Source organism: Corvus cornix, chromosome 12 (genome assembly GCF_000738735.6).
Source record: "Corvus cornix cornix isolate S_Up_H32 chromosome 12, ASM73873v5, whole genome shotgun sequence".
NCBI classification, from domain to species: Eukaryota; Metazoa; Chordata; class Aves; order Passeriformes; family Corvidae; genus Corvus; species Corvus cornix.
This window is the reverse complement of record NC_046342.1, coordinates 249,138-270,590: the sequence shown is the minus strand read 5'-3', so window position 1 is coordinate 270,590 and position 21,453 is coordinate 249,138. Positions and strand designations below refer to the sequence as shown.

Here is a 21,453-nt window from a genome sequence, read left to right as displayed (position 1 = left end):
AGGGTTGTCCAGCCCTGGCAGAGGCTGCCCAGGGCAGTGGTGAAGTCACCATTCCTGGAAGTGTTTGAAAAACATGTAGATGTGGCACTTCAGGACATGGTTTAGTGGTGAACATGGTGGTGGTGCCAGATCAGCCTTAATGATCTTAAGAGGCCTTTTGCGACCTTAACAAATCTGTGATCCTATGATTCTCCTACTACAGCAACAAATTCCTTTGGTGGGATTCTCAACACTGCTCATAGAGGCACCTGGGCCAGCAGTTCCCCTTTATCCAAAGGAACAGGCCAGTAACAAATGTCTGTATGTTTTTCCTTACATGAAGTCCCTTTTTGGGTGGTCAAAGTAGCCCTTAAGGTCAGCAGTGTGTCAAAGTCCCTTTACAGCAAGCACCAGTGCATCTCCAAGGCTTCACGGGCAGTGACCCTTGGAACTCCCAAAATGACACAAAATCGAGGATTAACCCAAAGACACCCAGTCTTTGAACGGATGAGTCCTGTTTAACTCCAGATCCCTAAACAAGGTAAGCAGAAAAACTGCTGTTTTGAAAGCAGGTGAAAATGTTAAAAATCCTGGTGCAAATACCCAGAAAAATTTAACCATGAGAGGCCAGAGCCCAGGAGGGGTTGATCGGCAGCCATGGGAGGGCAACAACCAAAGGGCGCTTCTGGAAGGAAGAACAATGCATTAACTACAAGAAAAACAGCAGCATTCTTCTCTCAGATTTTATTTCAATTTAATTTCCAGCTTCACCCCATTAAAAAAAGAAATCCATTAATTTCTACAGGATTCAAGAAGATGTACATTCAGAGAAATTACTACAGAGAAATTACTGCAGGACACAGGACGTGTGAAGTGCAGCAAACTGATTCTTGGCAGCACAGCCAAGGCATGGCATAACATGGAGTAGCATCTGTGCACATAGAACGGCAGGGAAAAGCATCCACAGTGGCACATTTTTGACCAAATATGTTTTCAGTTTATTACAGTACAAGAAAAATAAAGACAAATGAAAGAAACAAAAGGAGTAACTTTGCCTTGGCAAAGGCACTTTTAACTGCAAACTCCATCCAGCAGCTGTAAAACAGCCCAGTGCATCCCAGAATGAATCATCACTTCATTCCCACTCCAGCTCATCAGGCATATCATCCTTCACCAAGTCCTTTAAATAGCAGTCTGGCTTTAAATGGAATTGTGCAAATTCATTCTAGGATCTGTCACTTTGCTTCCCAGCTCTCTGCACACAGACAGTCCCGTCACTCGGCCTTAACCATCTTCATGGCTCAAGCCGGTACCTGCACATCAGCCTAGGGTGATCCCACTGGACAGCTCTTGTCCTGGGATTGAGACAGCCCTGACACTACCACCAGGACAATCAGAGGCACTTCAGCTTTACTTTAAATCAAAATGCCCATTCATTAAAAATACAACCAGGGAAGGAAGATGATTTTTTGCTAGATAGCAGGAGGCCTTAGGGCTGAAGAACCTGGAGCTCATCCCCCATTCCCTTCCCCTCAGGATTCATGCACAAATCACTCAGCGGCAAAGGGGGACAGTCCCTGGTGGAAAGCAGCACAAGCTGAGCAGGCAGGAGCCAATGGCTCGATGACCTGCACAACCCACCCTCATCTCCTTCCCAAGGGGCACATCCAGCTCTCCAGGAGAGCATCCCTGCCTAGGTTGCTTCTCCTTAGCTCCTGTACAGTTCCTGCCTGCAGCATGAGAACCATGGTGTTCACAAGGATGGCCTCTACCCTCTGCATGGAAGCACCTACAACCCAGCCAGGACAACCTCCCTGCACAAAGAGTGAAGCACGTTTATAAATCAATACCAGCACAGTTTCAGCAGCAAAGGCCAAGCTATTCTTTACTTGCCAGGGAAACCAGAATTCTGCAGCTCAGCAGCTTCATCCAAAACCCTGTTTGATTTATTCCCAAGTCCATAACACTGTTTGCCCACAAGGACCTGACTCCTCTGCAGGTGCACACGTGCTTCCTCCAGGAGCTGAAAATGGAATTATCACTATCCATATGTGCTGCATAGATGTGCCTGCAGAGAAGCAAGCTCCTGAAAGAAAAATATTCCAAGAAAAAGAATGTCTCCCAACCAATGCACATGCCAAGTTTATAGGCAGCCTGACTTTCACTGTTCAAATTAATAACTGGCACTAATGAAGGAAGAGATTATTTTCTATTCTTTGCTGTTAGGTCTTTCACACTAGGATGAACCAAGACTCATTTTTTCTTTCTCCTTCCAGCTCTAACCCATAGCTCATTCTGGATAATCTTTTTCCCTGAGAGACATCCTCATCTCAGGCTACCTCAGGAAGGGAGGAAATATAGCCCTAGCCATAGTAAACTTTCCTGTACCATACTGGGAAAGAATTGTTCCCTGTAAGGGTAAGGAGGTCCTGGCTCAGGTTGCCCAGAGAAGCTGTTGCTGCCCTAGCCCTGGAAGTGTCCTTTGGAAGCTCTCTAATAGTTAAATGTCTTTCTTATATTGTGGTGCTCAGAATTACCCCCAGCACTCGACGTGAGGCCACCCCAGTGCAGAGCAGAGCGGGACAATGCCCTCCCTGGCCCGACCGGCCATGCTGGGCCTGGTGCCCCCTCCTCGCTGCCAGGGCACTGACATTCAACTTTCCACTGACCAGGACCCCCAGGTCCCTTTCCATGGTGCAGCTCTCCAGCATCTCGTTCCCCAGCCTGTCTGTACATCCAGGCTTGCCCCATGCCAGGTGCAGAATCCAGCACTTTCCGTTGTTGAACTTCACTGGGTTGGTGATTGCCCAGCCCTCCAGTTTTTCCAGGTCTCTCTGCAGAGCCTCCCATCACTTCACTGGGAAAGGGAAAGCTAAATAAATCTGGAACATTTTCTTGGTAGTCTGAAGTGCTTCACGTCAGACATTCCAGTCCCTGGAACACCCCATGGGCTGAGAACCAGCCTGCACCAGCTTCAGGGCATTCAAACCAGGGCCAGCAGCTGAGTGTGATCAGGAACAAGGCAGGCTGGGATGAGGCACCAACAGGGAATCAGAAGTCACAGTGAATACAAGGCAGACATAAAGGGAACTGGCCCCCATAAACTTTTCACAGGTGCCAGTGCCCACCTGAGCTCAGGCAGTGACTATAAAGGATCTAGACAAAACAGACAGTTCTGAGACAGAGATCCATTTCTTAGTAAGGCTTTGAGTGCATGTGTTCAAGTGCTTTTCTTAAATTAATTCTCACAAGAGACAGGCCAGAGTTCTTCAAACAGTTGTGATCCTTCATTCCAGTAGAGAAAACACATATGCAAACATGGCTTCAGACCCACACTCACTTATGAGATCATTTTAAAGCTTGTAGTAAAAATATTTTTATACAAACGATAAATACTTTAAAATAAGCATTTACAAAAATAAAACGATCCGTTCCCATAAAGAAGGACATTTATAGCTGAAATTCTGAATACATCTGGAGGCAAGGCAATTATTGATGAAGCTAGTTAATGAAATCTTTGGTATGAGTATAGGACATTAATATTTATGCACCGTTGGCTTCCTTTGGCCGGCGTACTGTACAGACAAGTGAAGAGACAGCTTTTCCTTAATTTCTTGGTATGTCTTCCAAATACAACATACAAATATTTCTAACATGTCTTCCTATGATAATAGGAGAAAAGCCCAAGATTCTCCTGGCTCTTCCTATGGCTTGTGTTTCTAAAACAGAATGATGAAAGGAAAAAGAGAAAGTGAACACAGTTAAATTTCATTTTAGCTAGGAAGCAGCACCTGCAAAAAATAATAATCAATTGAAAATAACTCTAGAGGAAAGCCCATTTCCTTAAATTTGTAGAAATCAACTGCCAAGAGAGGCAAACAATGAACCTGTTCAGTTTCATTGCTGCAAGTTCAGACAGGAAGAGGAGATTGGTTAGGGAAGGGGGCAGCTTCACACTGGATGAGCACAGCACTGGATGCTGTGGAGCAGTTGACTGTCAGGTGGCAGGCAGAGCCAACACCCAGAGCCAGCAGCATGGGGACAGCTGTAGCTGCTGGGACTCAGCAAACCCAGCCAGCATCCTCCAGCCCTGGCACTGGTCAGGCTTCCACCAGCTCCCAAGGCGTGTGGGAGCCAGAAGGTTTTGGGTCTGTCTCATGACTGCTGGGCATCATGACCCATTGCTATAGCAACAGGAACTCAGGTGACTACGGTCTTTAAAAAGAGCCCCTATTTGTGGCATCTTTTTTAGGCAAAATTATCTATACCTCAGCATGTCTGCTGTGCAATTTGTATCCTGAGCTCATTAATGAATGATGACACCTTGTCCCACCCTGTTCAGCAGACCTGTCAGATGACAAGCCCAGCTCACTCCATCCCTGCTGAGGGAAGGCAGCCAAGAGAAGCCCCTGAGTAGCTCACCCGAGTTACAGCAATACCAGAACAGGGCCAGTCCTGCAGCCACGCTGAAACAGGCCAGGAAAAACACTGGGCCTAGAGAAAACGGGAAGGAAACACATTAACACAGAACAGGGCAGCAGAAGTTTAGCTCAGTTCATAAATTACCAATTGCTATCAATATGCATAATTAAGCATATTCAAATGAAGCTAACACATTCACAATTCTGTATGTTCTGTAGCTAATGTACTATGAAGCACATTTACTAGACTGCAATTAATTTTTACTTCAGTTGCTTTGCCACCATTCCCTGTTCCCCTCTGCTCATCTAGCGACAGCCTACGGACTTTAAGGAAAAGTTTCCTTAGATGTTTCCTCACTAAAACTTCGTGCAACCCACCCTTTAAACACTAAACAAACACGCTCCAGCCTGTTGGCCTCCCCCACAGCCAGGCACTTCACTCCATACATGGTCCCAGGCCCTGCTCAGGGGAAGAGGCTGCAGCCCTAGGAGGCACATTTTTAGGGTTTTTTTCATTCCCCACAGATTTCCCACAAACTCCACTTTCTGGCAAGAGCAAATATTCTTGTTTGTGTTTACAATTATCCTGGGGGCTGAGATAAAGAGCCACATGTGCACCTAAGCCAAATCTCCTGGAAACTGCCTGCCTCGAATTACACACAGCTTAATGGTGATGGTCAGTACTGATGTTCAATAAAACCTTTCTAATTCATACTTATCCACTGACAAAACAGCACAAAGATTTATAACTGCTTCTTTATTACCTAATATTCTATTTGTATTAACTATCTCACTAGAAACAGAGATAGAATTAATCTGCACCTCTATTTGTAGTCACTATTTCACAAGAAACAGAGACACAATTAAACGACACCTATCAATTTAAGGACAAGTGTAGTGCCTCAATAAATTCCTGGAGCTGACTGTGTGGACAAGGACACTGGAGAAACAGCAAAGGGGCAAGGATTTGGTTGCTCCTTGGCATGTAACCTCCAAAGGAGGGTGGCTAGTGGCCAAACAATCTCTAGTCTCAGGCCAGCTCAGAAAAAAAAAAAAGTAATAAGTAAAAATAAAATAAAGTATTACTTCGTTTTCTTATTTCCAAGCACTTTCTCTGTTCATCCTGTGCTGTTATGCTGCCAACAGCAACAGCAATGTTGAAAGTCTGAACAGCAATTTGGTTCAATATTCAGAGAAACACCACCACCACAGACAAAAATATACATCGAGTTAAACAGTGTTTCTGCTCCTTATTTCAGTTTTCTCTCAGGAAACTGGAAAAAAAAGCATAATTCATAGAAGGTGTTTTGAATCGTTCATTATTGTATCTAAATCTCTAAATAAAATATTAAACTTAAATGATACAATAGTTCATTATAAATTGTGAGAAGTCTTCATCTTTCTTTCAGATCTTCCTTTTCAAAATATCCTACTGCGAATAAAATATTTGTCTTTATAATCTGGCAGTGAACAGAGGAAGGTGAAAATAATTAATATGTTTTCCTAAGGAAAATATATTTAAGCTTTTCCTTCCTTTCTGTCATTGCTTTCAAATAATTTCTAATTAAATTGAGAGCTTAAAAAAATTGAAAAAAATTTGAAAGTTGTATCAGAAAGTAATTGATGGCCTTATGCAAAAGACAGCAGCAGCTGAATAGACCTTACTCTTCAAGCATTGAAGAAATCACAGAAAATTAAGAGTTTAGCTGTAATAGTGTAAGTAATACCATTGTAAATATTGATTAAACTCTACAGTCTCTTCAATTTCCTGGCACTGGTTTCCTCGACAGTAGCTCAGTACATTTTCCTCCATTAATTCTCCTTAACTTGTGACAGTAAAGACATCATAAGCCAAAGTAGTTGTTACATGAAGTGCAAATTACATGATATAATAAATTGCATCATAATCTGCAAAGCCATTCCATCCGGTGACACTGTATGATTTATTTACCCCTGTCATTTAGCATATATTGCTCCTTGTCAGTGTCTATCTCTGTGGGATCTGGGGTTTCTAGAAATAAAAGCAACACATGAAAAGTTAGTACTCAGCTCAAGCAAACAAACAAACATAATCAGCACATGCAAAATGGTGCAAAACAACACATTTCAGAAAAATATCCAATATTGCCATAAAGTATTAAGCCCTCCAATGGTAAATCATTGCTAGAGTTAAAGCTGGACTGATCGAAAGACATAGGTACAGAGTCATCTGAATGCAACTACAAACAACCCACCCATGAAGCCCCACCTCGGATCTGCTTCAGCACTGACCACATAAATAACATTACACTTGTTTCCCAAGTTAGGAAAGCAGGAGATAATCCTTTCACAATGCCAGCAATTTTCATTGTAATAAATACAAACTATTCGTTAACAGATGCACTAATCTGAAAATACCTCTATAATTTAACATATCGCCATTCTTTTTCTTGAGCAAATCTCTGGCATTGATGTATTTAGCAGGTAAAGCACATAGAAAAAACTTCTTGGTGGAGATTATTTACTAAACGCAGGTCTCAGCTGAAGACATGCCCAGCTTCTTTAAAACTCTGGAGGTTCTCTATGCCAACGTTTGGCACAAGTAATTTTGACCTCTATCTTTCTGCAAATTCTAGTAGAAAAGGAGGCTGGCCTTAAGACAAGGTGTTCCGTAGTTTCCACTCTGGGCAGAAAGACCCGTTCAGAGCTGCCTTTGCCACATGGATGTGGAGATCACGCTGTCTGCAGAAGGGGCATGCACAGCTGTCACCAGACATGGCATAGGAGTGACTTTCCATAACACATCCCCTATCTGCAAAACAACTGTTTTCAGCCAAACCTTTTTGCAGTCACAGAATCACAGAATCATATAGGTTGGAAAAGACCTCTGAGATCACCAAGTCCAACCATCAAAGGGTTAAGAGGGTTAAAAAAGGAAAGGAAAAAAAGTAAGAGCTCTGAATCTGGCTGCCAATAGGGAAGAATTTAAGAGTGATCAGTTTCAACTGCTCTCCTTCCACATGACACCTGGATCTAGGAGAGGTACCTCAAAAACTGCCCTGTCCACCCAGGCAGCAACAGCGGAACATCCATCTCCCCTGCTAAGGACATCCCTCTCCGTGGCAGGACAGGCCATGGCACTGGAGCACGACAGAAGCATCTGGAGCACTTTGCTGTGAAGCCTGAGAGTCACTGAAGCAGCAAGGATTGCTGCAAAGCCTCTGTGAGCACTGTGTGCCCCCAGCAGCCTCACCCAGCCTGCCTCCTTGGGGTGCTGATGTCCTCCCTAGGAAATCCTCACACTGCACAGAAGAGCACAGACAAATCTCTGCCATGTCTATCGCTGCGTGTGGCTGATAGGAGCCTTTATCCTTTTAGCCTATGTCAGCACGGAGAGAAATAAAAACTTTTTCTGAGTCCCTTGGAAACTCTGGTTTGCCTCAACAGCTCCGAGGCTGCCCACACCGTGTGCCTTACCCACCCTCTAGTGGGAATGTTCAGACATTACCAGACATTTCACTGGCAATTTACACTTCAGGCAAAGAAATTTTGTTCTAGCACAAATTTTAAAGCTGTCTTAAAAATGAAAAAGAAATATTTGAAAGGATTTCCTCTTAGAAAAAATCTGTCCTATGTATAGCTGCATGTAATCTATTACAGAACTCAGTCCTGGCCATGGTTCATCCATGTCCTCATCAATAATTATTCCAACTGTTTGTAATGCTGCTTGTTGCAGCTCAGTCTGCATCTAGAAAAAAATCCCCATGTTAGGGATTCTCCTTTTCCTTAACATTTACAAATTCTAGCCGCAATTCTGTAAATGCTTTGTGCTAAATTTAACAACTGCTGCCAATCGTATTATAGAAAGATAGCACAGTTTGAGTTGGAAGGGACCCTAAAGACCATCCAGTTTCAACCTCCTGCCACGGGCAGAGACACCTTCCACTGACTAGGGCACTCAGGACCCCACAGACCCTGGCCTTGAAGACTCCAGGGAGCGCTTCCAAGGAGTAACATTCAAGTAACGAAATGTGCGTGTTGGAGGTCTGAAGGATAATGCCTTTAATACTGAAAATGTCCAAGTTTACTTAAATGAGAAGTTACTCCTCATATTGATAAAGGAGCTTTTCCTGAAGAATAAAAGTGTTTGCTGTTTTAGCTTAAAAAGCTGCACAGATGTTTCTTAACCATTCAATCCAGACTGCAGACATTTGTTTTAATTACAGAACTCTAAGAAGCAGCAAGCGTATTAACACAGTCATCTCAATATTTATTTCTCAGGTCAACAGGAAGAAGCTGCCGAACCTCAGCACACAGCAACATTTTAACTCAGTTCTTTAAATTATCCTCATCCTTCTGAGGATGGTAACATAAAAGACTGTACCAAGGTAACAGAGCATTCAATTACTTTTGATGGTTACTGAAGTCCCTTTGCAGCAGCAGCAAAACAGTTTTCTGGTGCCACAAGGAGCTGTATGTTTAACATGAAGCACTTCTAGCACAGGTATTTGCTATGCATAGTCTGAACACGAGAAACCCTAACCCTGCCTACTCGTGGCTACCTGAGGAAAGCTCAGAGTCACCACGTAAATAATGTGCAAGGATGAGCATGCTTCTGGCTCCAGCTAAAAGTGAAAATATCCCACAGACTCTATCCAAGTCTCCTTGTAAAGGTACATATTCAAAAATGGCTTGTAGAATGTGCTATTGAACATTAAAAAAGCTTCAACTCTCAAACATCAAAACAGTCGAGAAATTTTATTCTTAGTGACTACACTAAGACTTCTCAAACTGCTCTTAATTCATAAAGGCTGTCTGCTAACTTCTAGTCAGCCTGGCAGAAAAACCTGTTTCTTGAGCTCTACCAGAGTAAAAATGATAGATCCAAGACAATTTGATTGAAGAGCCTGATCCCCAAAGTGCACAATTTCTGCAAGGTGAACATCAGATCAAAGCACTGCCTTCAAGCCGCTGTGAGGCTCAATCAATTGGGATTGGGGCTCATTTGAGATTCTGAGGCAGGATAGGCCCAGACTTCCCCAGTTCAAAAAGGTTCAGGTATGGATGTGGGGTAACGCTGCAGCCTCCCTGTGCAGACAGGAAAATGGCCTTCCATCAGTTTGTGCTGGGTAGATACAAATTGCTTCTTTCAAAATGGAAGACAAAATGAAGGTAATTACAATTTTACATTACATTTTCACTGTATAAATAACAGAGGTCAACCTACAGACTTTTGGACTAATGGTTTGAATGTCACTGGAGTTTGCCTCACGTCTGTAATTTCCCCTGGCACCTGATGGAGTATCTTACAACTAGAAATCAACTGACTAGTGAAGCATTAGAGCTGGTAGATACTTTATCAGGATTTCTTAAACTGCTACTTCCTTAGGTAAACGTGGGAGCTTTCCCTCAAGTTCCTCAAGTCATTTCAGTATGGGATGCCTGAATGTATTTCCCATACACTTGGAACAGTGTTCTTCTCTGTGTTTCTTAGGTAGGGGAAAAAAAAAAAAGACCAGTACATAGCAGCAAGCATTATCCCACACTGGCAAGTCAGGCTTGAAACCTTTCCTTAAAGAAATGAGCTCCTCTGCAATACAGAATCAAATCTGTATGAGCCTCAGTCCTTCTGAAGTACATACAAGTGTATTTGGGGGGCAGCTTTACGGACATCGGTCAGGTCTGTCACTGCACAAAACAAGTCCTAAGTGATTTTAATATCACAGTCCATCTGTGCAAGGGCCTATGAATGTGTGCTTCACGTTAAACTAGACACAATGAGGAGATTTATGGAATTGAGGGGAAGCCAAGGTTCTGGGCCAGCAGACTTTTGAGCTTAACAAATTAGAGGTTTGTAACGTTTCTCCGGTTGCCTGTGCTACAAGTCAGAATAAACATAGAGGAAATAAATAAGCCATTATGTAACAATGGCTATGAAAGAGAAGCTGTGATTCATAGCAGTTATATAGCTGTCTGACATGTTGCACTTAAATTGCTTTAAAGATGTATTTCATATTTCAAAACAAGCAAAGAGTTTTGCCCACACTAATCCCAAGTAACAAGAAGTCAAATCCCCTTACAACTTTTGGAAAACTCGAGTCAGAAAGAATTAAGGTATACCCCAAAATTATTTAAGTAACTTGTTTATTTATATTATTTATAACCTGTTTAGGTTGTTTAAATGACCTACACTGCATCTGAAATGAGGTTTTACATTGGTGAGGAAATCCACAACTCAATCAACTCACAAGTCAACTTACTCAAGATTTTCCTGCTTGGCAGGTCATTAAACAGCTGTTCAGCATTGATCTGCAGAGCCCTGTAAAATTCCTGACAGTGTCTGTCTCCTTTCTTTTGGAGGTGTTTTAACAGATCTGAGAGTCTGGTATGGAGTGATGCCTTTGGATTCCTGAACTGTAAGAGAAAAGTACTCATCAGAAGAGAGACTAAAACAGAAGAGAGATTGAGAGATCAATTTTTCATCACTATGCCAGGGAGCAAAGTTATGGAGCTTCTTTGATATTTACTAGAAGAATGGGCCAAAAAAACAAGGGAAACATAAAAAGGACATACATGTACTGCACAGCACTGAGCTTCATGTGGTCAGCACTGTCTGATGGAGAGTATATTGTCTCTGCCTCCCCTCCTGCTTTTTTTTTGTCCTGATCAAGTGAAAGCCACTCTGCATTTGATGTCTTCCCTGCATCCAAGCTAACACAGTACTTGCTATTCTACAGTTTAATTCTGACAGCTGCAGATAGAAAATTTCAGCAAATCTTATAATTTGATATAAAGTTTGATGCTTTCAAGTTTGCCCTTAGCTGCCAAGTAATGATCCCCAAAAAGGCACTTTAAACTGCTTATCCTAGTCCCAATACTGAAGTGTTCATCATCCCAAGATTATATATTTCATTGTTTTTTCATTGTTTCCAGCACAATTAACTGCTGTGTACCCACTTCAACAGGCACAAATTCCCATTAATCAGGTTGGCAAGCAGCTGCAGATGAAAATACGTTTTTTCTGTAGTGCTAAATGTGATGAGTATTAGGAGACCTTACAAAGAGAAGGAAAATGCATCCCTAGCCTTATACATCAAACTGATTTCAGTTTATTTGGAAAAAATCCAAAGCCATTTCCAGCAAAGCATCATATTTCATAGAAGCACAGCGGATAACCTTTGGAGCATACTGAGTTAGGAACAATTCCTGCTTGAGGGGGACAGGAATGCCACAGATTTTACACAACACTCCTTATTCTGACAACATTCCCACAGGGTCTACAAGATACAGCTGAGATTATAAGATTCCTAAACACTCAATAGAGTTGACACGAACTTGCCTGGACGCATAAAACAGCAGTTCATTTCTGCCTAATCATGTTTCACAGATTCCTTATGGATTTATTTTGAAGCTCTTGAGGAAGCGGCGAGACTTGCTCAGCTAATGATCTAACTCTGCTCTGTACCACAAAACACTGTGTCCCCATGGAGTTTGATTATGGCAGAATTGGACCTATTTTTCCTGATGTTAAAATACTGATACGCCAAAACCCTGTGCAGACATGAAGCCAGCAGAGGGCAAGTACAAACTATTATAAGCAGGATTGGGGAAGCTCTTAGCTGACTTTAATTTTGTCTCCACACAAGCTTAGAAGCTCTTTCTCCCTAAAAACAGCTACCCATTTTTGAGAGCTTCATGTCAGGGAGGGTGGCCTTCCTCCATACATAGTACTATCTTGCAGTGGTGTCACCAACTCCATCTACTTCCCACAGCTCCATACTTCTCTACCAATACTTAAAATTATTAATTGGTTGCCGAAACTGATTGAGCTAATATAGGTGATTTTGTGGACAGAGATGGATGCAGCACAGATGAGCTGGTGAGCCACTCCACACCACCTCATGTGAGGAGACAGGCACGCCAGGCATGCGGTCACAGGATGGGTGCCCTCCTGCCCACGGACTGGCTGTACGATTGCGTGCTCCTGGTCATGGCAGGGACCGTGGCATTAAGCTGCTGCTGAAGAGAGTGTTCTCTCTCATGACCAGGGAACGTGCCAGCCCTGTGACTGCTCCTCTTACATGAGATGCCAGATACAACTGGTCAGCAAGCAGGAGGTGGGGGGCAGACCAGCTGCATGTGGCACCAAGAGAAGTATCAGGAAGAGGGCAGATGGGTTAGTGACCCACAAAAGCAACACAATAGTCAGAGATACAGCAAAACTCATCAAATTACCTTTTCTGCTTCTTCATTGGTAAGAATTTGGGGATAGACTCTGTTAAGCTGAAGAACAATTTTATCAACCACTTGCTCATTCAGTCGGCTAGTGCTTGTAAGGAAATACATGTCATGCTGCAGCCGATGACAATATGACTGATCTAGAGATAAAATAACACACAGAACAAACCACAGCAGTTAATTAACAAGCCATTTTAAAATTCCATAAGTTTTATTTTCCTACCAGTAATTAAATCGCTACAATAAAATTATCACCACCACCTAGTATTAGAGAGCTGAACTATGTGTTAAGGAAACACAACACTGCCATGTACTTTCAAAGACACATCCACTTGAAATTATACAAATTCGAACTCCTGGCTGGTCACTCCTACTGCCTCTCTCTTTCCAGAGGGAGAAGGTTCTAAATAATTTAGAAGTCAAGCTCAGATGGATATTTAATCAAATACAGCCCTATAGTTAATAAATCACTGAAGATAAATTTTCTATCACTTATAAAGTCAGATTATGACATTTAGGGCACCTGCAAGATGCTTCTCCCCTCCAATGGGATGCTCTGATTCTGCTCTTGGAATAACAAGGCTCATAAAAAAACTTATCATACATGACCATAAGGTGCCAGACTGTCTGCTACAGCATCTGCAGAAAAAACATCAGGGTAACAGGGACACTCTTTCTAAAGTTCTTCCTGATTTAATAGCAGTGTTCACAGGGAGTTTGTCAGAGACAATTCCTAACTTAGGCAGGGACATGCCAGACCCTGGCAGCAGCCAGGATGTCGGACAAACCTTTGCACTCCTGCTCCATATGCCTGTGGTGAGGTGTGTGGTCCCTGAAAGCTGTCACTAGCCACTGGCACAACACAAACCAGAACTTTCAGGTTATATTGGTTGACAAAAACCCCTTTGTAATTTTGGTTCTGCTTAACTATTCTTAGCATAAAAAAACCTCATGTTGCTTTCTGTACAAGGAACATCAAACAGGATTTTGTCTGTCGCAATCCCCTACATACATTTCTCCATGATCTACTTTCACTGCCCTTCTGGATAAAGCCACAGGGCCCGAAGGAGCTGCATTGCCACTTCATATTTATCACAGTAAATTAATAAATACAGCTGCATTTCAAATTTGTAGGCTGAGATCAGCCCTTCCTTGCCACGCTGCAACATGTAAGCACTCTCATCCACACCTGGGTCCTGGGAGCATAAATGCTGCCAACCACCTTAAAGTCAGGCAGGTACACATTCCCAATTAATAACTCCACTAATATTTACATAAGGACTCTTGACACTGTCTCTGACACCACTGTATCTTTATTATGGTTTCATCTGTGGTTTGTTTTCCCCTTAAAAGCCTTCTTAAGTTTATCAAGCAAACAGACAGGATCATTAAGGAGATAAATTTAAATACAACAGACAGAAAACCCAATGCAGCTCTCTGACATTCTCTGTAACACACAGAACTTGCAAACATCCACTCCAGAAACCTCAGTGGTGTCTGCTGTGCAGTGCAAACACAAGCTGCTACTTCCTGTAAAACTCCTGGGTAATTTTCATAAACATTATACAGGAAAGCTGGCAACCAAAACCTTGAAGGTTTTGATCAGACAATCAAAACCATTTGTATGTGTCCATGGCAGCTCCTTTCAGACGTGTTGCAGGAAAAAGAGGAAGAAGTCTCTCTCAACAAAGTATTAGATTAATTTAGTTTTGGCTCTTCCCTTTCGAGAGCCCAAGAAAGGGATGTTAAGGATTTAAGGAGTCTGGCTGCAGAGAAATTGTCTGAGATGACCAGATGGCACTGGTTACCAAATGCACCACAATGAAGAGCAACTGGTCTGCTCCTCTGGGCTGGAAGGATGATAGAGGTGAAAAACAAGATGCTGCCCTCCCCTGCTACCCACTGCCATGTGCTACTGGCAAGTTACTAGAAGTCAAGAGTCTCTGACAGCACGCCAAGAGAATCATAGAATCATTAGGCTGGAAAAGAACCTTAAGACTACTGAGTCTAACCATCAATCCAGCATCACCATGTTCAGCACTAAACCATGTCCTGGAGTGCCACAACCACATATTTTTTGAACATTTCCAGGGATGGTGATTCCACCACTGCCCTGGGCAGCGTGTACCAGGCCTGGGCAACCCTTTCAATGAACAAATTTTCCTTAAGATCCAACCTAAACCTCCTCTGGTGCAACCTGAGGCCATTACCTCTCATCCTGTCGCTTGGTGCTTGGGAGAAGACTGACACCCACCTGGCTACACCCTCCTGTCAGGGAATTGTAGACTTCGGTAAATCATTTTTACTTGAAATAGCTTTTAAAAACAGAAGAGGAAAACATAGCAAAACTGCAGTGAGCAAAATATTAAAAGACATTTGATACTCGAGTGTGACATCAGGTTACACACAGTCCCAGTCCTCCAAGCTCCATACGATGGCTAAAACAACAGGGCCTTTGAGTTACCAGGATAGCCTGTGTGCTCCCCAGGTGTAAAGGCACGATCCCAGCGAGCTGGATGGAGGCTGGAGGTAAAGAGCAGATTTCGCTGCCACACAACATGCAGCCAGTGTGCCAGGGTGTGAAACGTGGCACTGCCCAGCTACACCTGGACACACCAGGCTGGGGCTCCGCTCGCACCTGCTGCCCTGAGCCCCGCGCCCAGCCCAGCCCTGCCCGCGCTGTCACAGCGGCCCGGCCGAGCGGAGACCCCGCGGCGCTGCCCAGGGCCGGGCCGGTCCACGGCCCCGCGGGCGAACACGCCGACCCACGGCCGGGCCGCGCAGCCAAACCCGCGGGGCCACTGGGCCGGCGCCGAGACACCGCAACACCGGCGCTGCGGCCCCCGGGGGCTCCGGCCCGGGCCCGGGAGCGCGGCGGCGCCTCACGAAGCCGCGGAGGGTCCCCGGACCCTGCCCGTCCCGCACTCACCGGCCATGGCAGCCCCGGCCACGCCCGGCCCGCGGGCTACCGCCTTCGGACTGCGGCCTTCGGCCTTCCTGCCAGGGCCGGGGCGGGCCCGGCCGGGGCGGCCGGCGCTGGGCACCGCCTCCCGGGCCCGGAGGCGGGGCGGGGGAAGTGCAGAGACGGCGGAAGGGAGCGCAGGGGGCGCTGGCGGCCGGAGGAGCCGGGGAGGTGCCGGGGCGGTACCGGGGCGGTACCGGGGCGGTGCCGGGGCGGTGCCGGGGCGGGCAGCCCTGCGCCCCCTTGAGCCCACACCGGGGTTTCCCACCGCCTTGACAGCTTCGAGGTAAAACAGTTCTTAAAATGTCTGTGCTCACCAGGCCGTCCAGTGCAGAAGCATGAATTTAGACTTGCACAGCGATGAGTTTTTAAACAATTAATGCATAATTAGTAAAGCCGCAATTTCCTTTTCCAGAAGTAATTTCACTGCCCAATATACCATGTCTACATCTTTACAATATGCATGTAGAATTTATATTTTCCTTGTGCTGCAGCACAGCACGCATTTAAGTGCAGCTGGACACATAAGGTACATTGGGCAGGTAGTGACTCAAGCCCAATGAGCAGGGACAACTTCTCTCATAGAAAAGGTTGCAGAGAAGCATCTAATTAATTGGGCTATTTAACTTCATGAGGGAAAAAGTACAAGTAAATCTGTGGAATGTTTGTGAGAGCCACCACTTCGAGGTATCACAGGGGGTGTAGTGTTACACCCAGCACAGCCCTGGAGATGGAGCTTGGGGCACCCCTGGGCATACCCAGACTAGTCCTGGGGCAGCATTTTGACTGGCAGAGTTACCCCGGCAGTCCTGACGCTTTCTTCTGGATCATTTCTCTCTGTGATACTGTCACCTTTGCTTTCAGAGTCTGGCCTTCCCCGCCAGGGTGCAGCTCCTAGTGTGGCACAGCTCTCCCAAGAACGCCATGTCCCACCCTGTGCCCCATCACGATGCAAGGAGCTCATCGTGAGACCTCCCCGGTGGCCGCAGCCAAAACTGTTGCATCTCACACAATTTAATGCACCTCCATTAACAAACGAGATACCTGCAGCCCCATGCTTACTCTTTAACATGTTGATCTATATCTCTGTACACAACAAAGCAGCTTCATCTCTGGAAACTGCAAGAACATGGGGAAAACACTTCACTGAAATATTTTTTGTGCTGTCAAATGCTGTGGCATTCGTGGTGCATATCCTTGAGAAGATCACTAGAGTATAAACATCCTGGGTTTATTCTATTTACCCTCTGGAATCCAGATCTTCCTAACAGAATGAAAATATTTTTTTTAATTATTATTGTTGCACATGGAGGCCTTGATCACACCTGTATTGGTGTGATTTTGGCAATGTATTTTAGTAAAGAAACAGGAACCTTGTGGAAAGGAACTTGGAATTTTGTTACTCCTTTTGTCATATCTTTTAAAGACTATTTTGAATGGGGCTGAGCTACCTGGCACACTGCAAAGTGCCCCTGCCCATGGCAGGGACTTGGAACAAGATGATCTTAAAGGTCCCTTCCAACCCAAATCATTCTTGTATTCTACGATTCACTTTCATATGTTAAAATTTTTGTATATTAAAACATTACAGCAAGAGGAGTTACCTAATATTAAGAAGCACTGGGGGGAATGCTGTGCTGAGGATTTGTTTTTATGATCCTTTTATGCCTCTGTGAATTCACTGCATTTTGTGCTCTGCTAAAAAGTTTCCCTGGAAACTTTTAGAAATTTTAGAAATTCTAAATTTAAAAACTTTTAGGACTTTTTAAACTACTGGAATCTAGACCACTGAACAGAAAACCTGGTCATCTTAGTGTGACACGGGCTGAAATCTCTAATATAAGTCTAAATGTGTTTCAGCACCCAGTGATTCCAAGCACGGTGAGTGAAGTGGAAGTGAAAATCAATCCCTCAGGAATGCTGCGATGCACAGTACCACACTGCCTGGAGATATTTTTATCCTACAGACTCGGATAAATACACAAGAAGCAGAGGTTAAACATATCTCCTCCTCATGCCGGTGGCACGCAAGACTTTTGCAGCAGGATCGCTGTTAGGTCTGCCTTGGACAGACAGACCCTTGGGGAGCCCCACGGGCACAGCAGAGGCAGCCGCGCTCCCTGGGAGGCAAGGACCTGGCTGGGGCTGGGCGCCGAATGCCCTGCCATGGTGCAATCCGTGACATCCACAGGCCACAGCCGGATGTGGAAGCCGCATCCCGGTCGCGGTCACAGCGATGTACGCGAACAGCGAGGCGAGAAACGCGGACTTCAAACCGCTCCCGGGGCGAGCGGCGCGCTTCGAAGCCCCCGCTTCCTGACTGAGCCCAAGGCCTTTCCAAAACTGATTCATTTCAGAGTTCTGCCTCCGAATTTAGTGCCCAAGCGAAGTGATCTGTGCAACAACGTTTTATTTCCCAGCAGATTGATTTCCTGGTTAGCTAATCTCAAAAGCCAGCACTGTTTCCTCCCTCTAAACCGACCGATTTGTTTATTTGAGTGAATTATTTGACTTACTAAATATCACCCTTGTCCTGGCAACATCATCATGTAGTGTTTTGTTTTACCTATTAACTGCTGAATGCGCTTTGTTATTTTCCCACCGCCAGAGGACTGAATCTCTTTAGCAACAAATTGAATCCAGATAGCGCGAGCAGTTCCTCTAACAAAGTCTTTCTTTGTGTTTAAGAAAATACAATAAAATATTTCTTAAAAGCTCAGATTGCGCACTAGACTCCCTTCAGCAAGTTTTAGTCAATAATTTACAAAAACAAGCTCTAAGAAGGGAAAGAAAATGTGAAGGCAGGGACGGGCTGGCCACTCCCGTCAGAGCCACTGCCCCTCTGGCTCTGAACTTCTGTTCCCACAGATTTGCACCTTTCAGACCGTTGTTTTGCCCAAATTCCTCGTTACAAGTGTGCACTTACAGCTTCTGTAGAGCATCATCCATCGGTTTCAGGGGTGGGTGTGTGCCGTGCCCGGCACACGTCCCACGCGGGGCGGCCGCAGCGCAATCCTCCTTGCCGGGAGAAGCAGAGGTCACGGGCAACTTGGAGAAGCGAAAGTAAACAGGGAGGGAGCGAGTCCGGCTGTGACAGACGGCAGAGCTCCGCCGGGAGCGATGGGCGGCTGCTTCTCCGCGCCTGGGAGTCAGAAGCAATTTGCTGGGGATTTTAGGGGACGTGCAATTAGCTCTGAAAACCAAGATGTTTGTTTACTCAAAGTTACGAAGGCTTTTTGTGTGTGTGCTAGTAATTTCTAGAGTTGCTTTGCATATAAAATAGGTTATTTTCCAGTCTTATTTATATAGTCGGAGTAGTATTATCGGTATGATTACTTTGTCGGTTAGAAGGAGATGAAGAAAAAAGTCCTCTGACTCCAAACACAAAGGCAGAAGCTGTGCTGCAAATTCCTAGGTCTTTATTCCCAACCAGTTAAGCCAAACCGTGAAATGGGAACAAAACTGACTTGGATGAAACCATCTTCCCCCAGAGGGTGGTCAGGAATTGAACAGGCTTCCCAGGGAACGGTCACAGCCTCGAGGCTGCCAGAGCTCCAGGAGCGTTTGGACAACACTCTCGGGGATGCACAGGGTGGGATTGTTGGGGTGTCTGTGGAGGGCTAGGAATTGGACTCCACAATCCCTGAGGGTCCATTTCAGCTATAATAACCTGAAGCATCCACAGGTCTGGACAGTTTTAACTTCCTGTGTATTTACCTGGTGAATTACACACCCCTGATTCTGCTCTATGACACTCTATCCTTGGAAATTTTAACAGCATTAGTAAAACAAGATGATGTACATAATGGAAAAATTGTGTATCTCTTGTTTCTGGCACAAGGGAAAAATGGGCATGTAGAATAGGTCCATGTATGCTGATCACAAGTAGTTCTGATAAATACTGCACAGATTCTGTGTTGGCTGTTAGGTTGTACATGGGAGAACGAACAGCCAGCTTCACAAACACATTCAGTACCGCACTTGGCTCCTTATATGATCCCTTGTAAAGCAGAAATCAAGTTTTACACATGAGAAAAAATAGTCAACTAATTATTAAAAAACCAAACAATTGAATTCTTTGAAGACAGGAAGCAAATAAAGCTGTCAGAGCATCCTCCCCTTGAAATAGGTGTGTAAATAAACAGTTGACAGATTTGGCAAACTGACATTCTGCAGAGATCTGGGAAGGGCACAAAGCAATTTTGGGTACATGTCCTCACATGGAAGTCATCCCTGTGCCAGCTCTGGGCCTCATATGACCCCCAGAGCCAAGAATGATGGAGAGGATGGTGTGCAGCCAGCATGGGACCCACAGCCTGGGTGAAGTACTGGCTAGTACTGGGCATGGGTTAGAAGCCACTGCAGACTCCAGCTCATAGATACAACACATGTCCTGTGGGAAACACTTCTGTGAGCAGTATGCAAGCCATCAGTTTCATAAAATACACGAGGAAATGCAAGTTTTCTGTAGAAGAAATAAGAGCCTGAATCCAGATGGAACCACTGGCTGGCAAACATTGAAGGGTTACAAGGTTTTAAATGCGTGTTTTAGAGTCTCAGCTGCTTTCATCTCCTTCCTGCACAGCACTTATTTCCCTTCTGACAATAAATTATGTTTGCGTGAGCAATAAAGCTAACTCCAGGGGGTGCAGCCATCAGAACTAAGCACAGTCCCAGAGGGAGCCAAGCCACAAATCTTATACAAACAGTTTGGGTGTTGCTTCCTTATCTTGGTGTAACTTTGCTGCCTCTTGCATTAGATGCCCAAATAAATGATAGTCATGTAGTGCTCTGGCACAGAGGGTCAGTGAATTTACCTGCCTTCTGTGGTGCTTCCCATGGCTGCCAGCATCCCTGGCAGCTCAAGGGTGCACTTTGTCCCATCCAATATTACTCGGCTTTGCCTCGTGTAGAACAGGAGCCAGGCTGTCTGCTCACGTGAAGTGCTGACCCAAACATCCCAACAGGGAATTTATTTCACTTGCAGTCACATTATTGGATTTTAAAGCCACATAATAAAATTAAAACACCAGGGAACTAAATAATGAAATTCAGTGAACATAATCATAGAGATGGGAAGAGGAAGGAAATTCAAAGGAGCTGCAGAGGCAGGATCAAGGATATCTTGGCCACCCTTCACACGTGTACCTTAAGCATAATATTGCCAGTAGGACAGAACACCTCCGTCCCATGCCTATAACTCTATTTAATCCTATGTTGAGATGTATCTCCTTTGTGAAGGAATTGTTTAACCATTTGTTCGACACTTCTGGGCACTTTATAACACTTCTTAAAAACTTTCTGGAGCTGCCTGGCACAGCTGCAGCTGATGGACAGGCAACAGAGATGGTGCCAGCCCCAGGCCTAGCTCTAAGATAATGCTACACATGGGATGCAAGAGCACATAGAACCATAGAATCACAGAATGCTTTGGGTTGGAAGGGACCTTAAAGCCCATCTCGTCCACTTCCTGCCATGGGCAGAGACACCTTCCACAATCCCAGGCTGCTCCAAGCCTGTCCAGCCTGGCCTGGGACACTTCCAGGGATCCAGGGGCAGCCACAGCTGCTCTGGGCCGTGAGTTTGTGTGCCAGGGCCTCCCCACCCTCACAGCCAAGAATTTCTTCCCTGTATCTCACCTAACCCTGCCCTCTGGCAGTGGGAAGCCATTCCCCCTTGTCCCCAGTCCCTCTCCAGCTCTCCTGGAGCCCCTTTAGGCCCTGCCAGGGGCTCTGAGCTCTCCCTGGAGCCTTCCCTTCTCCAGGTGAGCACCCCCAGCTCTCCCAGCCTGGCTCCAGAGCAGAGGGGCTCCAGACCTTGGAGCACCTCTGTGGTCTCCTCTGGACTCTCTCCATCTGCTCCATGTCCTTCCTA

At 45.0% G+C, this 21,453-nt stretch overlaps 1 protein-coding gene across 4 annotated transcripts; it reads right to left on the bottom strand.

The window, feature by feature from the left end:
* Positions 1-708: 708 nt before the first annotated feature.
* On the bottom strand, positions 709-18,728 carry CARD19 (caspase recruitment domain family member 19). Of its 4 annotated transcripts, none has more exons than XM_010409700.4 (6): positions 18,506-18,728; positions 12,615-12,757; positions 10,640-10,793; positions 6,352-6,411; positions 4,402-4,473; positions 709-3,698 (listed from the first exon to the last, which is right to left on the bottom strand). In XM_010409700.4, exons 1-6 carry the CDS (start codon positions 18,522-18,524, stop codon positions 3,586-3,588), a joined length of 561 nt encoding a protein of 186 aa, XP_010408002.1. In that variant the 5' UTR covers positions 18,525-18,728; the 3' UTR covers positions 709-3,585. The 4 variants fall into 4 exon arrangements, with proteins under 4 accessions (XP_010408002.1, XP_039414809.1, XP_010408003.1 ...); XM_039558875.1 differs by lacking the exon at positions 18,506-18,728 and adding an exon at positions 15,547-15,664; XM_010409701.4 differs by lacking the exon at positions 18,506-18,728 and adding an exon at positions 14,828-15,023.
* Positions 18,729-21,453: the final 2,725 nt, after the last annotated feature.